Genomic DNA, 18763 nt, shown 5'->3' with positions numbered 1-18763 from the left:
CCCCCCCGCCCAAGAAATGCTTTCCTCTCAGAGTTGTTATGTGATTGGCTTATGCTGATTGCATAATAATTTTAGCTAGTTAAAATCAGCCATTTGGAGATGAATTTTTATCTAGGGGATGAAGTGACACTGCAGCAAGATAATTGTCTTCAAAGACTTTATATTTCCACTTCGTCCAAGTCAGACACAATTTGGCTACGTTCCACATTGAACATCCCCATCTCTCTGATGGAAAATCTATTACTGCCAAATTAAAATATGGCTGCTATCCTCATAGCAACAGTAGGTTGAAAACCCTGGGTGATAAAGACAATAATTATTTCTTGAATGAAATTTTCTGTTTTTTATATTTTTTTAAGAATCAGTTTGTCTGCCTTATGCACGCAATTTTGAAGTGCCATGTTTCCCATTTGTCATCATGCCTTCAGGTGAAATTCTCTTAAAAACTTCTTAACCTTTAAAATTATTTCTTGGACATTTGTCCCTCACCCACCTTTTTGTTTCTGAACATGTCTGCCCACAGTATTTGTGATTGGAAAAATAATTATGAATGTTCCAAAGGGGTGTCTGGCCCCAGTAAAAGTTGGCCCATGAAATTAGGTCAGCATATGCCTTATATGGGAGAATGTGACAAAAACCTGTTTGCAAAAGGGGCATAGGAATTTCTGTGAGGTACTCTGACAGTCCTATTTGTGTATTTCTGATCATAATTTTTGTGGTATTTAAATCTCAGAATTCAAAGGAATCTAGAAATAGATTTTTGCACGTGTGTTACGGTTTCGTTAGAAAGAGGCTGTCTTCTAAATGTTAACAGTATTTTTTTGTATGTGCAACAAAAATTGAGAGTTATTATGAATTTCCATGCCAGTCATTAAATGGAACCCTTTTCAGTGGAACATTTCACAATTTTAATGCCCCCAATACCATTGGCACCAATCTGGCACATGACATTAGACACAAACAAAGCAACTTTTGTTTGGGTGCAAATTATCTTATTTCTGAATGAATTTATATTCATATTATTACAGTTATATGTATTTAGCAATCTTGATTAATAAATATAGGCAGAGATTTTTTCTTTGTGCTTGCTTTACTCTTAAAATGAAAACTTTGTATGACTTATTATATTTTAGCATCCTGTTGCATTGAGGCATTATCCTTACTATTAGAGTACACATCAATAATGATAGTCATACTAATACACATTATACATTGTAGTACAAATAGCCGCTAAAGAGTGCCACAACTAAACTAAACATTGACTTGCATGAAAGGAGCACGGTGAACAGGTGCAGTGCAGTGCAGTGCAGTGCAGTGCAGTGCAGTGCAGTGCAGTGCAGTGCAGTGCAGTGGTCTCCCCAAAAAGAAAAATCACCTGATGATGGCCCATATGAGGCCGGTACATGTTGTAAATAACTAGAAAAATACATGTAAAACTAGAGACATTTCAGAAATTTTGATAATCACTTTTAATATATAAAATATACTTTTAGTGTCCTATTCACATTTTAATAATTTTAACATCATAAAGTATTATGATACATATTTAGTGAGTGACATATTCTTGATGTCTTCTATATTGTTACATTATTGACATGTACTCTAATAATAAACCTTATAGGACTTAGAATTACTGGTTTTTTGGATTTTATATGACTTCACTGACAGAGGTTGGTAGTAATATTTTGGTTTTCTTTCTAGTCAAAGAGCAAAATAATTCAGCCCAAATATGAGAATGTTGAATTATTTTTACGGAAGCTATTATGAACAGTAACAAACAAAGCAAGCACTGTTCTGCTGTTGGCTCTTAGTGTATTTGTATGCAGGATTGTTCAGTACTGATGATAAAGAATGCTGATAACTCCCATAGGTATTGTACTGTCTTGGAACATGCAACTGACATCAGAGTATGAGGAGATAGCTAGTTACCAGTTGTATGCATACCAGGAGGGGTCTGCCCAGCCAAGCACTACATTATGGAAGAAAGTTGGTGATGTGAAAGCCCTACCATTGCCTATGGCTTGCACACTGACACAGGTAACTATACATCTCATTCCATAAGGGATGGTTCATTCGCAGAGAAAGAATGTAACATATCTGAGGTGCTCATTGCAGTAAGTGTGAAGATCACTGTCTTCTGGGAAATGATTCCAAGTAGTGTGGTAGATGTTTACTGTCATTTTGGAAGAAAACAGCATACAAGAGTACTGTGTAAATCCACATATAAGGTTACCCTCCCTCTCTTTCCAATTGGAAAATCAGGGGAAGAAAGTTCTTTTGACAAAATCAAATATGTCATTTAGTTCTGAAGCTTGTAAGCCAGAGAATTAAAAACTATAGTATTAAGAAATAAGAAACTCCACGGCCTGTAGTCAGCAAGTGCACTATACCAACCGAGCGACCGCCACTTGTTGGCGAAGTTAGTGCCAACTTTTGCGGATAGAGGCTGTCATGTGGTCAGCGCAATGAATTCCCATAGCCGTTAATCTTGGTTTTCTAGACTGGAGCCCCTATTTCCTTGAAATAGTTCCTCAGTTATCCTCACGAGGCTGAGTGGACCCTGTTCCATACCCACTACTACTCAGAAAATCTGGTAGCACCAGGAATCGAACCCAGGACCTCTGGATCTGTAGGCAGGAACTCTGACTGCTAGACCACAGAGGTGGTCCATACATTCAGAATTTAATACCTTGAATATAATTCTGGGTATTTTCACAAATATCATTAGAATTAGTTGTTAGAACTCATAAATGTTTTTTTCATATTTATTCTTAATGAACCAAAAATAAGATGACCCCTCTTTTCTGAGGAGCAAAATTGGGGTGGGGAGGCTACCTAATATTCAGTGTAATATGGTATTCATCTGTCTTGAGGAAGTAGGCAGTATATGTACTGCCAAAATGTTGGTAAACATGTGGAACTTCTTAGTGTCACATCTTAGGTAACAGTAATCTGCAAGATTACTCATATTACACAGGGTCCTATTACACAGGGTCCCCAATGAAAGTTTGAAATTTTGATCCTTTGCAGAGTTTGTTGGAAAGTTAGAGGAATTTGTATCTGTGAGGTAGGATTTGAAGATAGTAAAACTTTGATGGTGCTTGGGACTGTGCAAAGCTGTGAACAACTTTGATTGCTTGAACCTTGTCATGATATTGGAGCAGGCACTTCCCAAATATGTGTTGGATATATTATTGTTCTGTTTCCATATTAGCTAGGATGTTATCATTTTTAATATACAATTTGCAGGTATGTTGTATATGTTGTAGTGCAGTTTATGGTGCCCCAGGATACACTTTGGTATGGAAAGTTTTATTCCATAATGAGAGTTTTGATTATGCAGTGAAATGCCCATTTCAGGTTTCCTTGGAAGGGAGCTGGAGTGGAGAAGTAAACTTGGAAGTATCTTAAATGGAGGAAATGTAACACTGAGATTATTGTATTAGAACCACTGAAATTGAACATTAAATAAGGGAAAACTTGAAGTTGAGAGACTTTATGTGGGAGTTCCATTTTACTATGCTGACTTAACTGCAGCTAGCAAGCTGCTGGAGCAATTTTTTTTTCTTACGAATATGCCCTTGTATTAAGATTACAGTCTTCTGGGTTGTGATACTGTGTAATTTTGTATATATTGTTGCATGCTGGAAATTCAGAAATCCATGGAAATGCAAAAAAAAACAGTGGGCCGTTGCCTAGGAGTACCTTAAGCAACAAACGCGTTTCCCCGGAGATGAAAGGAAAAGAGGGTTTGTTGCATGACAGCAGCTGAGACCAAAGGTTCTGACATGGTGCGCTATATTCCACCTGAGACCGGGTTATAAAAGTCCAGCTTCGAAGGGACCAGACATTTGAGTTGAGTTGAATTGAGTTGACAGTTGAGTTCTAGAAGTTGCAGAGAAAAGCCTTCAGTTTGGCTTTGACTATAGCAGAAGCAGTACTTGAGATACTGAAAGTGATAATAATTGTACTCGCTAGTGTAAAAGTGAGCATTAAAAAAAAACATTCGCCAAATCCAAGACCTGTGTGAATTTATTTGTCGCATTATATAGGCAGCACACAACAATATATACCAGTGTTTGGGAGAAACCTCCTGCCTCATAATGTACCCTAGGGACAATGGGTTCTACTGAAAGGTTTGTATCTGTCTACCAAACTACAGGCTATCACATCCAAGAAAACAGTGTTGTTCATAGTCGCTGTCATGAGAACCTCCAGATGTCACAAGTTCTGATAAATTTTGGTATATGAAGAGTGTGCTGTATTTTCATTTTTTATAGCATACAATTGAAGAAGAGTTGCACTGTTTACAACGAACATTTTAATTTAAACTTAAGGGTGTCTTAAGAAAAGTATAATTTTTTTCTTACAAACATGCCCTTGTATTAAGATTACAGTCTTCTGGGCTGTGATACTATGTAGTTTTGTACATATTATTGCGTGCTGGAAATCTAGAAATCCATGGAAATGCAAAAAAAAGTGGGCTGTTTTCTAGGAATACCTTAAGCAACGAACATGTTTCCCCAGAGATGAAAGGAAAACAGAGGTTTGTTGCATGGCAGCAGCCAAGACCAAAGGTTCTCACATGGTGCGTTATATTCTGCCCGAGACCAGGTTATAAAAGTCCAGCTTTGAAGGGACCAGACATTTGAGTTGAGTTGACAGTTGAGCTCTAGAAGTTGCCAAGAAAAGTCTTCAGTTTGGCTTTGACTATAGCAGAAGCAATACTTATGATACTGAAAGTGATAATAATTTTACTTGCTAGTGTAAAAGTGAGCGTTCAAAAAACATATTCGCCAAATCCAAGATCTGCATGAATTTATATGTCGCATTATATAGGCAGCACATGACAATATATACCAGTGTTTGGGAGAAACCTCCTGCCTCATAATGTACCCTAGGGACAATGGGTTCAACTGAAAAGTTTGTACCTGTCTACCAAACTACAGGCTATCGCATCCAAGAAAACAGTGTTGTTCATAGTTGCTGTCATGAGAACCTCCAGATGTCACAAGTTCTGATAAATTTTGGTATATGAAGAGTGTGCTGTATTTTCATTGTTTATAGTATACAATTCAAGAAGAGTTGCACTGTTTACAACGAACATTTTAATTTAAAGGGTGTCTTAAGAAAAGTTTAATTTGGAGGTTTACTTGAACGTGTTGTGTTTGTATTTTTAACTATTTTATGTTATATATTGTCATGTGTTGGGTATGTCACATGACAAATAACTTCACATAGACTTCGGATTCAGTGATTATTTATTCTCCTTTTCTTTTACACTTATACGCTCTTTATACTGTCACAGTCAATCCTTCTGCTGTGGTCACTCCTTGACTTCACTCGGCGCATGCTAGACTTCAACTGTTTCGTTCATACGTGTCTACCTAGTTCTGCTTCCAACTCTCTTATGTAGGCGTTATGCGGACCTGATACCAGACACCATTTCTCACAGTTCTGTTTGTGCTGTTTCAACAGTCTGCTGTTACACAATGAACTCTGTTGTTCATCTCCGGGGAAACACGTTCGTTGTTTTGGCATTCTCTACTCAACAGCCCGCTGTTATTGTGTTACCATGGAAGTACCTACTCCAAACATGTTACAATATTTTACTGTGCTAATTGATCTTAACTTGTCAGTTTATTTTAATTTTCAGTTCATGGAAGGCCATAAATATCACTTCGCCGTTCGAGCAGTTGACGTGCATACAAGAGTAGGTCCATTTAGCACACCAGGCAACATTGTTCTTACCCGTAAATAACATTTTTGAGCCTGTCATCCAATGTGTGCCGTATTGGTGATCATATTGCTGGTGTGAGGAAGAGAAAGGATGCTGCTGTTCTGCCAGTTGTGCCCATATGCACATATCCTGTGTAGTAGATCACTACAGAGCTTTGCTGTTAACTATGGCTTTTATGAAGGATGTGCCCTTCTAACCATTTCTTCTGAAGTTGTTGAGAAGTAGAGTGCAGTTGTGTGCAGCTACCAGTTTTGATGGAAAGGATCCTCATATGCAGAATAAATATCTGTGTAGGTACTTGTACATAAACGCAGTGTAGATTCCAAGCGCCATTCGGAGAAGTGTTGAAGACATTAGTGATGTGTACACTTCTCTTAATATCAGTTCTTTTTTTCACAACATGTGCATTATAAATTATTGAACAGATTTGTCCCTCATGTTTTGGTTCTTGAAAATTTTTGACATTCTAGAAATTAGATTGTGTTTATTAGGGCCATGGACCATATGATCTGGTTACCTGTGCATGATCTCACAAGCCAGAAGATAACAGCTGAAATCTTCAACATCATGAAACCTCAAATCTTATTCAGACTATTTTGGGGGGAAATTTTATATTGTCTGGTGGTTGACCTGTTACTGTTTGGCTTGTGACTGAGTATTAGAATGTTATTCCTTGCTCAGCTGAAATATTACTCCTCATAGAGTGAAAAAGTTACTACACAAGTTGTAAATCTGTTGATGAGGGGTGAGCCATAAAAACTGGCCCTTGCACTGCAACCTTCAATGATCTGTTGTCCTTCCTCTTTGGATTAACCCTTTATTAATCCTACACTTCGAATGAAATGTAGGTCTTTATTTATGGGGGCATCATAAAAGTCACTTGGTTCCCTGAAGAATTGATCCAGGTAGCGATATCTTAAGTAAGCTATGGCCTTACAATCAGATAGGATGTGTGTGGCTGATTCCTCTTCTTGTAGGCACCTTCCTCAAGTTGGGTCTTCTGTCAGTCCCAGTTTGAAAAGGGCGGTAAGAGTATATCCTGCTGCTGTAATTGATAGAAGTTTGAGAGAATTGTAGACACTTGGTCTGTACCTTGAAGACAACTGGGACTGACAGATGACCCAACCAGTGAAAGGTGCCTACAAGAAGAGGAATCAGCCACACACATGTGAGGCCATAGCTTACTTAAGATTTTGTCACCTTTGTCTGTTCTTCATGGAACCAAGTGACTTTTATGACGCCCCCATAAATAAAGTCCTACATTTCATTTGAAGTGTAGGACTAATAAGGGGTTAATCCAAAGGGGAAGCACAATAGATCATTGAAGGTCGCAGTGCTAGGGCCGGATTTTATGGCCCACCCCTTACACACATACATACAGACTCCAGCACTGTGCAATTGTTGGACATAATGTTACGACAGAAGGTGCACCCTATCACACTTCCATAATTGATGATTTTAATTTTGTTCTTGTGTGTTTTACTACAGTATATAAAACAAAATATATATTGTTTTCTTCAAGTTGGACAATCTTGGAGACCATTTAAAGTTCTCCTTTATCATCATTTTGTATGTGTGTGTGCGCACGTGCGTTTGCATTTTTGCAGTCACTCTGTATCAGTTTTATTTATGAAGGAGAATATTAGTAGAGAGATGTCAGTGTAACAGAAAGGCCACAGTTGAATACATTTTTATTGCTATTTAATCGTTGAAATTTTCAGTGACATTTACTTCGCAAGTTTTAATATGTTATCAAGATCTGAATAAGCAAAATGAGCAGCAGAATTTTACTTCCCTTAATGTGCGAAGTGTAATTGTAAATTCAGTTTCAATTCAATTTCAATTTAACGACATGAGTCTGAAAGATGTTAAGTGACATGCATTTAAATCAAAATTCTCAGTTCAAGTTTTCAACTACATGAGTGGAATTGAGAATTTTGAATCAAATATGATACCGCTTTATTTAATAGAGTGCTCTCTCCAAGTTTATTGGGTTGTGTAATAAATTGTAACTAAAGTAACAACTCTGCAGTTAACATTAATGCTTATTTGTGACTGTTGTTATATGTGTTTTTTCATTGCTGTGCTGCAGCTGTATTAGGACTGAAATACCTATATTCAGAGAATAAATTATAGTACAAACTGATGTCAGAATGGATACTTCAAAGATATGCGTTATCGCCATAATTACTGCATCTGATTGAAGTGGTAGCACTGTAAAAAGTTATATGCTTTACATCCTGATAAGTTTGCTTTTATGAGCCTCTCTCTCTTTTTTTTTTTTGAGGTGAAATAATAAAGACATTTAGTTAGCAAATACGTTAATTTTAATTTACATTAATATATTCCTTTAGTCTGAGCCCTTAAACATGCTTGGCCTTTTATGTGTCAGTAGTGGTGTCTGAACTTCATTTCCTTTTGGCTTGCCAGCTGTTACTGAATGAAGGATTGGCTGATAGAAACAACAGAATATTAGCATTCTCTTCTTATGCATATATGGTTGCACTTATTCCACTGCAGACTCTGAAATGTGTCAGTGAGGTGGCTTCTAAACAGTGTGAAGAGAATTTTGATTCATTGTGAGAGTAAGGGAGAAAACATTCTGGTGACTAAGGTACTTGCAGTGATGTTAATGGCTGTTAAAGACTTATGAATAGAATACAATAGGAGGTGGGCACCCCTTTACTACCTTTATGCTGTGACCAATAATCTATTGTGCATGTCCATTGGCATTCCTGTACCTTTGTAATTGTTCAGCGTGCTGTATACCATGTCTCTCATGCAAGGTATCATGGGTTCTACAGTCAGCTTGGTTGAGTGGTGGTTAGGGCTGGGCCATAGACTCAAATGTGTATAGCAGGAAAGCTCCAGAGAAGTGTCGTAAGAAGTTCTTTATTACAAGAAACTGAATGCAGATTGGAAAGTTCTTGTTCTAAACTATAATCAAGTCTAAACTGGGACAGCACCGACTTTCATTCTCAGAGTAACGTTTCGTCTGGCATGGACTGAAGAGTACTCGAGATGAAAAGTGATTTTGGGAGCGGCTAGTGTAGTTATATGTACTTGACAGTGATAGCCTGACCTTCCTGAAGTTTCCATAGCGTTTTCTAAATGTTACTGAATAATTCCACATAAGTCGGTGGTCCACCACTTGTGTCTTGCAGTGTGGTTACTTCTTCATGGTTATATGTGTTAGCAGACATGGCCAGCAGCAATATATGTCAACCTGCAGTTTTTGTGACATCCAGGATGGTCAGTATAAACGTTTTTGAAACTCAACAACAGGGAAGGCAACCAGTTACACTTTACTAATAAAACCATTTATTAAACTATACATTAATTGTATTCAGTAATCTTACACAGAAATCGGTGTCCTCGTGTAACAAACCTAAGGGGTAAGTTAAAATAGAAATGTAATTAACATGTGTCAGCAAGACACGAGAGACAAAATGCCATTACAACTTGGTTCAATTTATGATGGAAAAAAGTAATATTAAAGTATATAATTAGCATTTGATATCCAATGGAGGTGGAATGCTTTCTTGGGAATATAATATCACAGCAGTAAAGTTTTTGATTGCAGATGTTTAGAACAAGCATTCTGGAATTGGATATGAAACATCAGTTGCTTGGAATGCCGGACTGTGTGCAGAGATTGTAAGCATACATGGCATGATGGTCACATCATACCCAAACAGAGGAGCAAGTAGTTGATTGGTGAATGTAGAAACTGCAGAGTTTAAATTCAAATTTGGACCAATCGGAAAAAGGAGGGGGGGGTTAAGTTTTTTGCAAACAAAAGTGTTATAAAATTTGGTAGCATCACAGCACTTGACTTCTGAAACACTTAACGACATTCTTTTTCTTTTCTTTTATAAAATTGGCACATATCTTTGAAATGAACAGACATAAAAATGCTTTGGCAGAGGCCTTCATGTAGAGGGGAAAGATGTAAAAACTTTTAGTAAAGATTCTGGTGCAAGTTCTGAAGTGGATGGACGAAAAAAAATATTTATCTGTAAAGACTGTAATTAAAAATTAAAATGTGAATAGTGACAAATAAAGTGATATTCAAATATGTCTTTTATGGTTAATAATTACTATGCACTCTGCCTGCCTGAGCAGGACTTGAAACACCCTGCAAGATCATTGCTTATGCAGACATTAAGATCTGCGATACAAATGAACTATTGAGAAAAACATAGTCATAACAAGTGGCTGCAGCTGAGGGGAACAGTTTTTTTTTATTGCTAGTGGGGTGGGACCAAGTCCCTAGTACGGTGCCGACTTCTGGCCTACTGTACCAGTCCCAGATGATAGGTGAGGGTGATTGTGGAGCAATTGGTGGAATGAAGATAGTCACGGGAAACCGAAGTACTCTGAGAAAACCTGCCCCAGCGCCACATTGTCCACCACAAATCCCACTTGGCCAGACCCGGGATCGAACACGGGCCGCCGCGGTAGGAAGCCAGCGACTAACCGCTTGAGCTATAGCGCGTCCTAGGGGGAACAATTACAGAGATGGGTTCCCAACATGTGCGTTTCTAGAACGGTTGCATGTTGAATAAACTACACTTGCTGATTGAGACCTTTCGACATGGACTATGGTTCAACAACTGTGTTCAAAGTGTGGCACTGAACAAGAGATGAATGAGTTGAAGGCCATTTGGAGTTTGGCACAACAAATGGGATCATGCTAATTCAAGTTTAGGTGACAATGACCTGTTAATAATCCTGCCACAGATATTAACTGGTTCCTGTTGACCCCTAATAGTTCTCCAGTTCCGTTAAACAATGATCCTGTTTATTTTTTATTTGTTTCAATTGCAAACAAATCAAATTTTGTTTGTTTATTTCTTGATAAGAAAACACGATACAAGTAACCATTCAAAATACCATCGGAAACCGCTCAGCAGAATCAACGCACAGACGTAGAGCCACTGCATACAACCTTCATGAATTCAGCTATTTTGCTTGGTACATTTTGAATTGATATATTGGCCACATTTCCCGCCACAAAATTAAAATCATACCACCAACTTAACAATTCTCCATCATAAACAAAGCGTCGGTGTCAATATACTCTTGCGGGCCCTTGCACTCCATCATTTGTTTTTTAGACGTTCGGTGTTTGAGTGTAGTGGTGAAGAAGCAAGTTTTGTCTTATTTAGGGAAATGACAACGTTCGAGGATAAATTGTTGGGAGAAAAGGCCCACTGTTACTGCAGCAGTAGTGAGAGTGAAGGGGAGAAATCAGATGATGAAGATGGTGTTAAAGAAGTGATGAAGGAAGCAGAATCTGTTCCTCCTCCAGATCCATATAAATGGGAAGGATCTTCAACAAACACAGGCCCCAAAGGTGTAATGAAAGACTGGCAGAGGTTCAAACAGTTGGAAATCGAGAAGAGAGCTGAACAAGAAAAAGAAAGGCAAGCTCTAATAGAAAAACTGTCTCTTACTTGTAAGTCGCCAATGGAAGAAGACGCTAAGAAAAATGCAGATGTGGATCCAGAGATGGCGGAATTATTGTCAGATGAATTTTTACTGCAATATCAGAAGCAAAGAATGGAAGAAATGATGGCTAAGTTGGCCACTCTCCCAACATTTGGAAAAGTTTTGAACCTTAAAGATGGGCAAGAATTCCTCGATGCAATTGATAAAGAAGATAAAGCTGTCACGATTGTAGTACATATATATGAAGAAAATATTCCAGGCTGTGAAGCAATGAATGGGAGTCTTATTTCCCTGAGCCAAGATTATCAGCAGGTTAAATTCTGTAAGATGATTGGATCCGTTGCAGGAATAAGTAAACGCTTTAAAATAAGTGGAGTTCCAGCTCTTCTGGTGTACAAGGCAGGGCAGTTAGTTGGAAACTTTGTTCGTGTCAGTGAGGAATTAGGTGATGACTTTTTTTCAGAAGATGTGGAAAGTTTCCTTTTGGAGCATGGCATGCTACCAGATAAAACTTGTGTGCCATCGATCATCAAGTCACAGAATGATGCTGATGATAGTGATCTCAGCCTTGAATGACGGTAGCATTTGATACGAAGGCAAATGTGCATAACAAAATGTTGCATAATTGCCTTTAATGTTTGCAGTGTTTACATTGTTATTCAGGTCTGCAACTGCCTTCTTGTTGAACACACTTAACACCAGGCTTTATATGTATGTGTGGCAGGTAGTGCAAAATGAAATGAGACCTGATGCTATTTAGGTGTTACAGAATTGTTCACTTATTGCTGTTAAACTTGATTCCTTTTAAATTATGTGTTTAGTTACAGAAGCCAAGTGCATTAAAATTTGGATCCTGTTGGAATTGCAGTTGCAGTCATTCTGAGATAAGTCATTTTTTATGACTTATGACTTCCCTTTTCAGTCTTTAGTTTTCAGCACACCACAGTGATCCTGGTGGGTATGATTGTAATTGCGTGGCAGTATTGTGTGGTTTGATTGCAGTTTAAAATAATGTTTAGATTATGAATATGTTTGGAAGTTGTTTTTGTCATTTTTTGTATATGAAATGTGTGTTAACCCTTTAAAGAATGAAACAGATCTTAATAATATATAGAAGTCAGTTTCTAATACAAACACACCACCAAGCGACTTCCAAGAAATTTGTTGTCCCTTATTCTGAGAGCCAGTTGAATATAAGGAGTACTCCTTCTGGAAGAATTCCAAGTTTTTTAACAGTAAATGAGGTGGTACATAGGATTACTATTACTTGATAAAGGGTTAGTATGCTGAACAAAGCACTCTGCTTTGGCAGTCAGTTGTAAAGTTTTATAATACTTCACATTTTCATAGTGATATCGTATTCAGACTGTAAATTGCATAATGGGTGAATACAATTTGAAAACAAGAGGTCCTGTTTGATGCAATGAAGAGACATCACTGAAGTACAGGAATTGTGTTTATTTAAGATACAAGTATTCCAAAGCTGAACTGTGAATATGCTATCCTCCAACAAGTAGAAGGTGAGGCAAATGATAGTGGATAGAACTGGTCTTACCATTCTGCTGATAATTTAGGGACACATTTAGCTTCCTTGTATTGTGGTAATAGTACAGAGTCATCCAAAGATTATGCTCGTCTTCAGCTCAGAGTACACAGGAGTCATCTTCTGTTCATTGGAGGATAGTATATATATTTTCTATGTTCTCCTCCTGTGCATTGTATGTCCTCAACTGTATTTAGATGCCTAATTGCACAGATATTGAGCTCTCTGTATTGGTTTTGAGGTTTTCGCAGCTGTCTTCTGGGTTGTAATGCTGTGTAGTTCAGAGAAAGCCAGATGTTCCGGAGGAATATATCCCCATCTTCAGGGCCAGAGAGTAAAGCAACCAAGAAATTAGCCAATAGCAAGAGGCAAGCAGGAGTTAGCCTGCTCCTTGCTGGTTTATTACTTTGCTTATTCTCCAGTTGTGAAGATGAAAGTGATGTTTCTACAAAACATCAGTTTTCTGAGAAGTACATGATATTACAGAATTGAAGACAATATTGTTCGTGACCTGTCTGCTTCAGAGCACATGTATGTCTTAGGACAGCCCTGTCCAACGCGGCGCCCATTGTATATTTTTCTGGTGCCCTCCGTAACCAAATATAATTGAGCCGATTTTTAATATTAATTCAAATTGTATGACGAGACATTTTTGAACACCTGAGTATTGTTAAATATTTTCGAAAAATTTTATTATTATTATTATTATTAGTAGTAGTAGTAGTAGTAGTAGTAGTAGTAGTAGTAGTAGTAGTAGTAGTGTGTGGTGGTGCCCGCACCTCCATAGGCATCAGTGAATTGTGCCTGAGTACATAAGAACGTTGGACAGCACTGTCTTGGGAGGCATGATGAAAACAAGCAATGCTGAGATCAGTTGTATTTTCATACAGAAAGACTAGGTACGGTGGTGACCCAGTGTTCAGATCTGTTGAGGCCTTCATGAGGAAACATTTTTAGAAATATGTAATTTAAAATTATGGTACATAATGGATGACCTAAAGAATGTTATGGGCCACTTCTGCGACATTTAACAAGGTATATTCAGGAAAGAAAATTAGATAAAAAAAAAGTGTTGTCTTCATGAGTTCAGGATTGCACGTTTGATGAAAATTTGATATACAAAACGAACTCCTGTAACAATGAGTGCTAACATTCATGTTTACCTTCTTTCTGCAAGTCACTGCCAGAGAAATTGATCCTTGATGTATAGCTTCATCAAAGGTTTATTCTCACGCTAGCATTTGCTTGGCTGAATTATTTGTCTCTAAGAAAATTGATTGCCTCTGCTTTAGTTCTTGGCAAACCTCACAAAGTAATAATTTTCAAGGGTATTTGCAATATGAGGTGAGCCAGGATAACAGTTAGTACAGCAACTAGGTATTGGCTAGAAAAACAAGGGGTCAGAGTTCAAGTCCCAGTGGTCAAGAATTTTCAATTCTTCATGTCCAGACTGGCTCTGGGATCCACCCAACCTCCTGTCCAATCGGTACCAGGGGCTCTTTCCCCAGGGTTAAAGTGGCCAGGGCATGAAGCTGACAGTTCACCTCCAACTAGTGCCGAGGTCAAAAAAACATGGGTCTGTACATCCACTTCCCCTATACGCCTTCACGTCATAGTGCTTACTTAGTTAAGTTCAAGGAAAACTTTACCTTTATTTGCAAATGTGAGATAACTCACATATCACATTGACAGTTGTATACTTATTTTCACTGTTTGCATCTTTTGTATGATGATTGAGGGTATTTGTCCATCATCACAACAGTAAGTAAAAATGAACCAATTGAACTGCCCACATTGGTTTTATTTAGGGGTTGCTACATGTTTCAGTCCACATATGGGACAATTTTCAGGCAGTCTCACTAAATACGTCTAAGGTTAGTGGACTGGCCTAATATGGATCCATATTAGTATTAACACAATCATGAAGGTTGCATATATTATATGATTGTGAGAGTAGTACTAATAAAAGGTAAAGGTTTCCCTGTGATGAGCTAGTTAAGCACTGTGCCTTGAAGAGATATGGGGAAGTGAATGTATGTATCCATGTTTTCTTGACCTCTGCATTAGGTGAGTGATCGGTGTCATGGCCCGGCTGCTTTATCCCCTGGGAAAGAGCCCCCCAATACCCATTGAATAGGAGGCTGGGTGGACCCCAGAACCAGTCTGGAGAATGTGGAGAAGAGAAAATTCTTGACCTTACCGGGATTCGAACTCTGACCCCTCAAATTATTACTTTCAAGTAGACGTGAGCAATATGTCAGTAACAATGATTTGATCATTGTACTTTAAAATCACATTCACAGCCGTTTACTTGATATCTGAAACAGTGGTTACTAGAGTTGCTCACTTTATTGGGTAGCTTAATATCCCATATCTGAATGTGTTCCGGATGATTTGTGTAAGCTGTAACTGGCAGACAGATCAACAGTGAACTGGAAGGCATTCTGCTTCTGATCTGTGTTGGACTTTGCTGTATTTTAAATGTTTTTTCACCAATATTGGTATAACTTCATTGTTCTTTTCTCCTTTATTACAGTTTTATATTTTAGTTTGCCTATGAGCTATGGAACTGAGGCTATATTAGTCTTACATTGAAATTTATGTGTATAAAACAGTGAAAAGCCCCTCTCACATTGACAGGCATATATATTATTGTTAATACATTTATTTATGTTTTTATTGCACCTGTGTTTTTGTCTGCTATTGGAGATTGGCTGTGTATGCAGTTCATACCTTTCAAGAGTTTAAAATATGTAAGGTATACAGAGTTAAAACTATGAGTTCTATATAAATAATTTTTCATAATTTGTTTTTTATTTACATTTTATCAACTTCTGAGATCATAATTTTTTAGAATGTGTACTCTGTTGGATTTTGATGTATAAGATATGCCTTTTCAATCTCATAAAGTTTTAAAACAGTAGTAACTTAAAACTAACTACATTAATTAACTCATCTTTGTATGTGACAAGCAGCAGAAATGTTTTGCTGTGAGTAATAAAGTGCCCTTCCTTTTGCAACTGGTTTAAATCTCCAGGCCAGCGCATAAGGCTGACAACCTTACCGCCATCTTTCAGCCGATTGTCTAGATAATGTGGGACCCTCAATGTCTCACAGCCCTGTGGGCCTTCACGGCCTGGTACAGGGATAGCTTTACTTTTTACTTTACTCGCAAGTAATATTCATTGGAACCACAGAGGTTAAATAATCACAGGATCATTCATCTCTACATTTAATTTAGTCATTTTCCTTAATTTGTCTCTTTGCATTTATTAGCATATATATATATATATATATACAGTTTTGATCTTAAAAACTGTATGTCAGTGTTCATGGCTTTCTGCCAGTCAAATTGAATATCATCTTAATGGCGAGGCATGTGTTGCTTTTCCATTCCAGGTTGGAAATATACTGAGAGAATATATTTCTTATTGATTTTCAAATGTATTCAGAATATTCATGCTTCTTTTAGATGTAGTGAATTTTGTATAGATGTATCGCTCCTAATAACCAAAGCTTTTGTTATATTCATAAAGCTGACCATGTTTACAACTCCAGAAATATGGTCAACTACTCTCCACAGAAACCAGCACTGAAAATGAAATATTTGCAAGAAGCATGCCACTAGTGTATTGTGAAGCATATTTTCTTAATCCTCTGAAATATAAATTCACCTGAATAATATTTAAAAATTAGTTCTACCTCCAATACAAAGACCAGCTAGTTAATGCTGTGTAGGCAAGTATTTGATGTTCATTTCCAAGAGTCATATGAGACCAATAAATAGGAAGTTCAAAGGTACTGAATTGTAAAGTGAGCAGTACATATAGTTATCAATATTCTATAAAAGGTTAAACGAGTATTAGAAATAAATTGTATCTCTGGAACCTGACCATATTATCTTACTCTGAAGCTATAATGGTTATGTTAAAAATTAGTGATGTGAATGGTGTTATTGTGTAAGTTGATTAAATATGGGACCAACTGTAAGTGAAGTAAAGGGTACAAATCATTTCATTCCTTAATGTTAGAGTTTAGAGGCTTTTGGTACCCTCACATCACGATGAAGAAAATAAATATTCTAGAAAGTATAAATGAATCTTCAAACAATGTCTCGCAGTAATTTTAGTGAAATAAAACAGATACAAATTAAAATGCAAACATTAAATTCGCTTCACCACATGTCAGTTACACAGCAACTATATTTAGATGTGAAAGTTTGTCCATTGTTGATAACTGCATACAGAAATATGAGCATAAATTTAAGATATGAGGTTCTCACACCAGTAGTTATGAAGAGTTATATCTTCTGGAATATGATGATGTGTAGTTGGTTGATGGACAACCAACGTTTTGGAGGAATATGACACCTGTATCTTCAGGGTAAAAGAATAAGCAAGCAAGAAACAAGCATGAAGTAGTTAGCAAGCAGAGCTCTGCTGTCCTGCAAAACATCCATTGACCAACAGACTGCAGGGAGTTATATTCCAGAACACAGAACTCCTAAATTTAACAGTTTGATCTGGTAATGTTTTGTTACATAACAGTATAAATAATTTAAGTATAATACAATTTTAATAACAAATACACTTAAGCAATATTAATGTTTTCTGTATGTAATTAGTGCCTCTTCCGTAGTCTGTTGATTGTACACCAAGCAGTGTACTTGAAATGATAATAGTCTCTGTGGTAGTCAAGAAATTTCCCGCCTTTTATGAAATCACAAGGTTCCTGTGGTCACAAGACACTGTAACAGGCCTCTGTCCTGAGCCAGATAAATCCAATCCACATGCTGCCACCCTTCTTCTTTAAGGTTTTTTTTTTTGTTTTGTCCTCCCATCTATGCCTGTATCTCCCAAGTGGTTTCTCATCTTGAGGTTTTTGAACCAAAAAATCTGCATGCATTTGTAATTTCTCAGATGCATATTACATGCCCCACCCATTTCACCCTTCTGAATTTGATAATTCTGATAACAGAGTACAAATTGTGAAGCTCATTAGTATACTGTTTTCTCAAGCCTCCTGTTACTTCCACCCTCTCAGGTCCAAATATTCTTTTCAGCACCCAGTTCTCAGACATGATTGTACAGAATCAGTTTGTAATTACTTTCATTGTATTCCATTAAAGGTTTCTCAGCAGTTTAAAATTTCTTTAGTACCATATTTCAATACAATTTTGTAATCCAAGTCTTTGTGAACGTGGTATTGATCATTCAAGGATCCACAAAATACGGGAATTTTTGTGACTAGCAAAGCAGTTGTTAGCTTCTCAAGAAGGATCGCTCTATAGAGTTAGTCTGTTGTGGCTGCTATGCTGTATGAGTGAAACCAAGGAAATTTATCTTTCAGTGTTTTATAAAATGTTGTATGGTGTGAGTGGTTTTGTTGTCTAACAGTAAGTGAAAAGAAAAATAATTGTTCACATTTTGATATTCAACTTTTTGTTAAATCCATTACATACCATATTCTGTCAATAATTTGTATGCGGATTAAGTTATATTTAACAGAGTGTTTTGCATTTGCTTCGTAATAGTAAAGTTGATAGTATTGTTTAAAATATATATGTTATTCATCTTATCAATTGAAAATAAAGTATGCATTTAGTTTATTATCAGTTGATTTGTCAGCAGTGGACTTAATCGCACTAATGTAACTGGTTATTTCAGAAAAAGAATTTGCATAGTGTTAAATCTTAATTTCTTAATACTTGCTTAACCGACCATTAAATCCTATACCTATTCTACCATAAATGATACAATGTATGAAGTTCGTCAGTTGTGTTATCATATTACAAAAAGAATTCCATTCACACATGGTGGTTGTAGGTGGTGTTCATCATATGTTGTTCTTTATATTTATGAATACAAGTAATATTTAATTCTATTATGGATATATAAAATATAAAACTACCACATTATCACTTTTCCTGGATAGTCTCTTTCCAAAAACAGAGATACCATGTATGCGAGATGTTTCCTCTGGAGACAAAACAATCCGGAGGTAAACTACTCCCCCAATCGGATCTC

The 18763-nt window shown here is 37.0% G+C and overlaps 2 protein-coding genes across 2 annotated transcripts in view; both read left to right on the top strand.

Moving 5' to 3' along the window:
- The window catches only part of LOC117282030 (activating transcription factor 7-interacting protein 1-like), a gene marked incomplete at its 5' end in the record, with an annotated part of 19895 nt that extends 13340 nt beyond the window's left edge, over window positions 1-6555 (top strand). Inside the window, 2 exon segments of the mRNA XM_033752726.1 lie at window positions 1871-2037; window positions 5657-6555. Of these exon segments, the coding sequence (XP_033608617.1) occupies window positions 1871-2037; window positions 5657-5761 (272 nt within the window).
- A 4246-nt stretch (window positions 6556-10801) lies between these two features.
- On the top strand, window positions 10802-12622 carry LOC111867616 (phosducin-like protein). Its single transcript, XM_023857615.2, has one exon. It carries the CDS (start codon window positions 10916-10918, stop codon window positions 11768-11770), a length of 855 nt encoding a protein of 284 aa, XP_023713383.1. The 5' UTR covers window positions 10802-10915; the 3' UTR covers window positions 11771-12622.
- Window positions 12623-18763: the final 6141 nt, after the last annotated feature.

This window comes from Cryptotermes secundus, unplaced genomic scaffold (genome assembly GCF_002891405.2).
Source record: "Cryptotermes secundus unplaced genomic scaffold, Csec_1.0 scaffold548, whole genome shotgun sequence".
NCBI lineage: Eukaryota > Metazoa > Arthropoda > Insecta > Blattodea > Kalotermitidae > Cryptotermes > Cryptotermes secundus.
The sequence above is the reverse complement of the archived record's forward strand: the minus strand, read 5'-3'. Positions and strand labels throughout refer to the sequence as shown.